The sequence below is a fragment of the Sitodiplosis mosellana genome, unplaced genomic scaffold, assembly GCF_009176505.1.
Source record: "Sitodiplosis mosellana isolate CC-2019 unplaced genomic scaffold, AAFC_SMos_1.0 Smas_scaffold_3912, whole genome shotgun sequence".
NCBI classification, from domain to species: domain Eukaryota; kingdom Metazoa; phylum Arthropoda; class Insecta; order Diptera; family Cecidomyiidae; genus Sitodiplosis; species Sitodiplosis mosellana.
Genome location: NW_022599154.1, coordinates 1 through 1,105, shown reverse-complemented (window position 1 = coordinate 1,105; position 1,105 = coordinate 1). Strand labels below are relative to the sequence as shown.

Here is a 1,105-nt window from a genome sequence, read left to right as displayed (position 1 = left end):
CTTGCACCAGTTGGCGTTGACGTAAGAAGGCATAGCGTCGATAAAAACATAAAAATCTGCTTGCATTTAACTGATATCTCGCTTATTCCATTGATAGATACACTGAAGTTCAGCAGAAACACCCAGGAATAATTTTGAAAAACTGATTTTATTTTTGCCGCTTGAAAAACTTGACCGCAAAATGTCAAATGAACCTCATTGCTGTGAATCCAAGAATTGTTTGGGATCAAGGTATAACGGATGGTCATTGAATTGCATATTTTGTCACAAAAAAATATATGTTGAATGCCTGCGCAATCGAGATGCACAACGAACAAAGGGAATGTTGATCAAATTCGGATTGATGGAAAAAATCACAGAGGAAAATGGTACAATCAGCTGGAATATTCAGAATGACACGAACAAACTATCCGAATTCTATTCAACATTCAACGTCGATTCACCGTTTGGATTGACATGTGAGTTCTGCAAATTAAAATTCTCACAGCAACTACCAATAGAGAATGAGAACAGAAATTCACACCAATCGGCCGAAACGAGCAAAAACCAACAAAAGAATATTGAAACACCACAAATATCACCTGTGAACGGTGTATATGCCATTCACGTATCACGAATGCCAAAAGAAACCACAACCGATGATGTTGCTGCTCTTATCATAGGTAATTTGGACGCCAATAATGATTCTTTTCTTGTTGAAAAATTACCCAACAAACGATACAAAGGAAATGCAAGAAGTTTTTCATCATTTAAAATTTCAACCTTGTTTCGTACGATTTGTGAAAAAATTATCACAATGGACGGATGGAATTCAAACTGCATTTTAAAACAATTCAATCATCCATCGAAAATGCAAAAACCAGTCTTACCAGTTGAAACCGATGCCATGAAAAAGAAGAGACAAAATCCGAAGCCACAACAAAATGTGCAGCAACAAGTCAATTCTAATCGGAATCATCGCAACAACAACAACTATAACAACAGAAATATCTATGAGACACATCAAAACAATCACATCGATCGAAGGAGACTTGTCAATGGGAATGGGCGTCGTCGTCATGAATATCGTCCACAATACCGAGAGAGGCAGATACCGGTCAATAAT

The 1,105-nt window shown here is 37.1% G+C and overlaps 1 protein-coding gene across 1 annotated transcript; it reads left to right on the top strand.

Annotated features, from left to right (window-relative positions):
• Positions 1-322: 322 nt before the first annotated feature.
• On the top strand, positions 323-1,096 carry LOC129571992 (M-phase inducer phosphatase-like; the record flags this gene model as incomplete). Its single annotated transcript, XM_055451891.1, has 2 exons — positions 323-662; positions 864-1,096. Coding segments are annotated over exons 1-2 (573 nt in total), but the record flags the coding sequence as incomplete, so codon positions are not given.
• Positions 1,097-1,105: the final 9 nt, after the last annotated feature.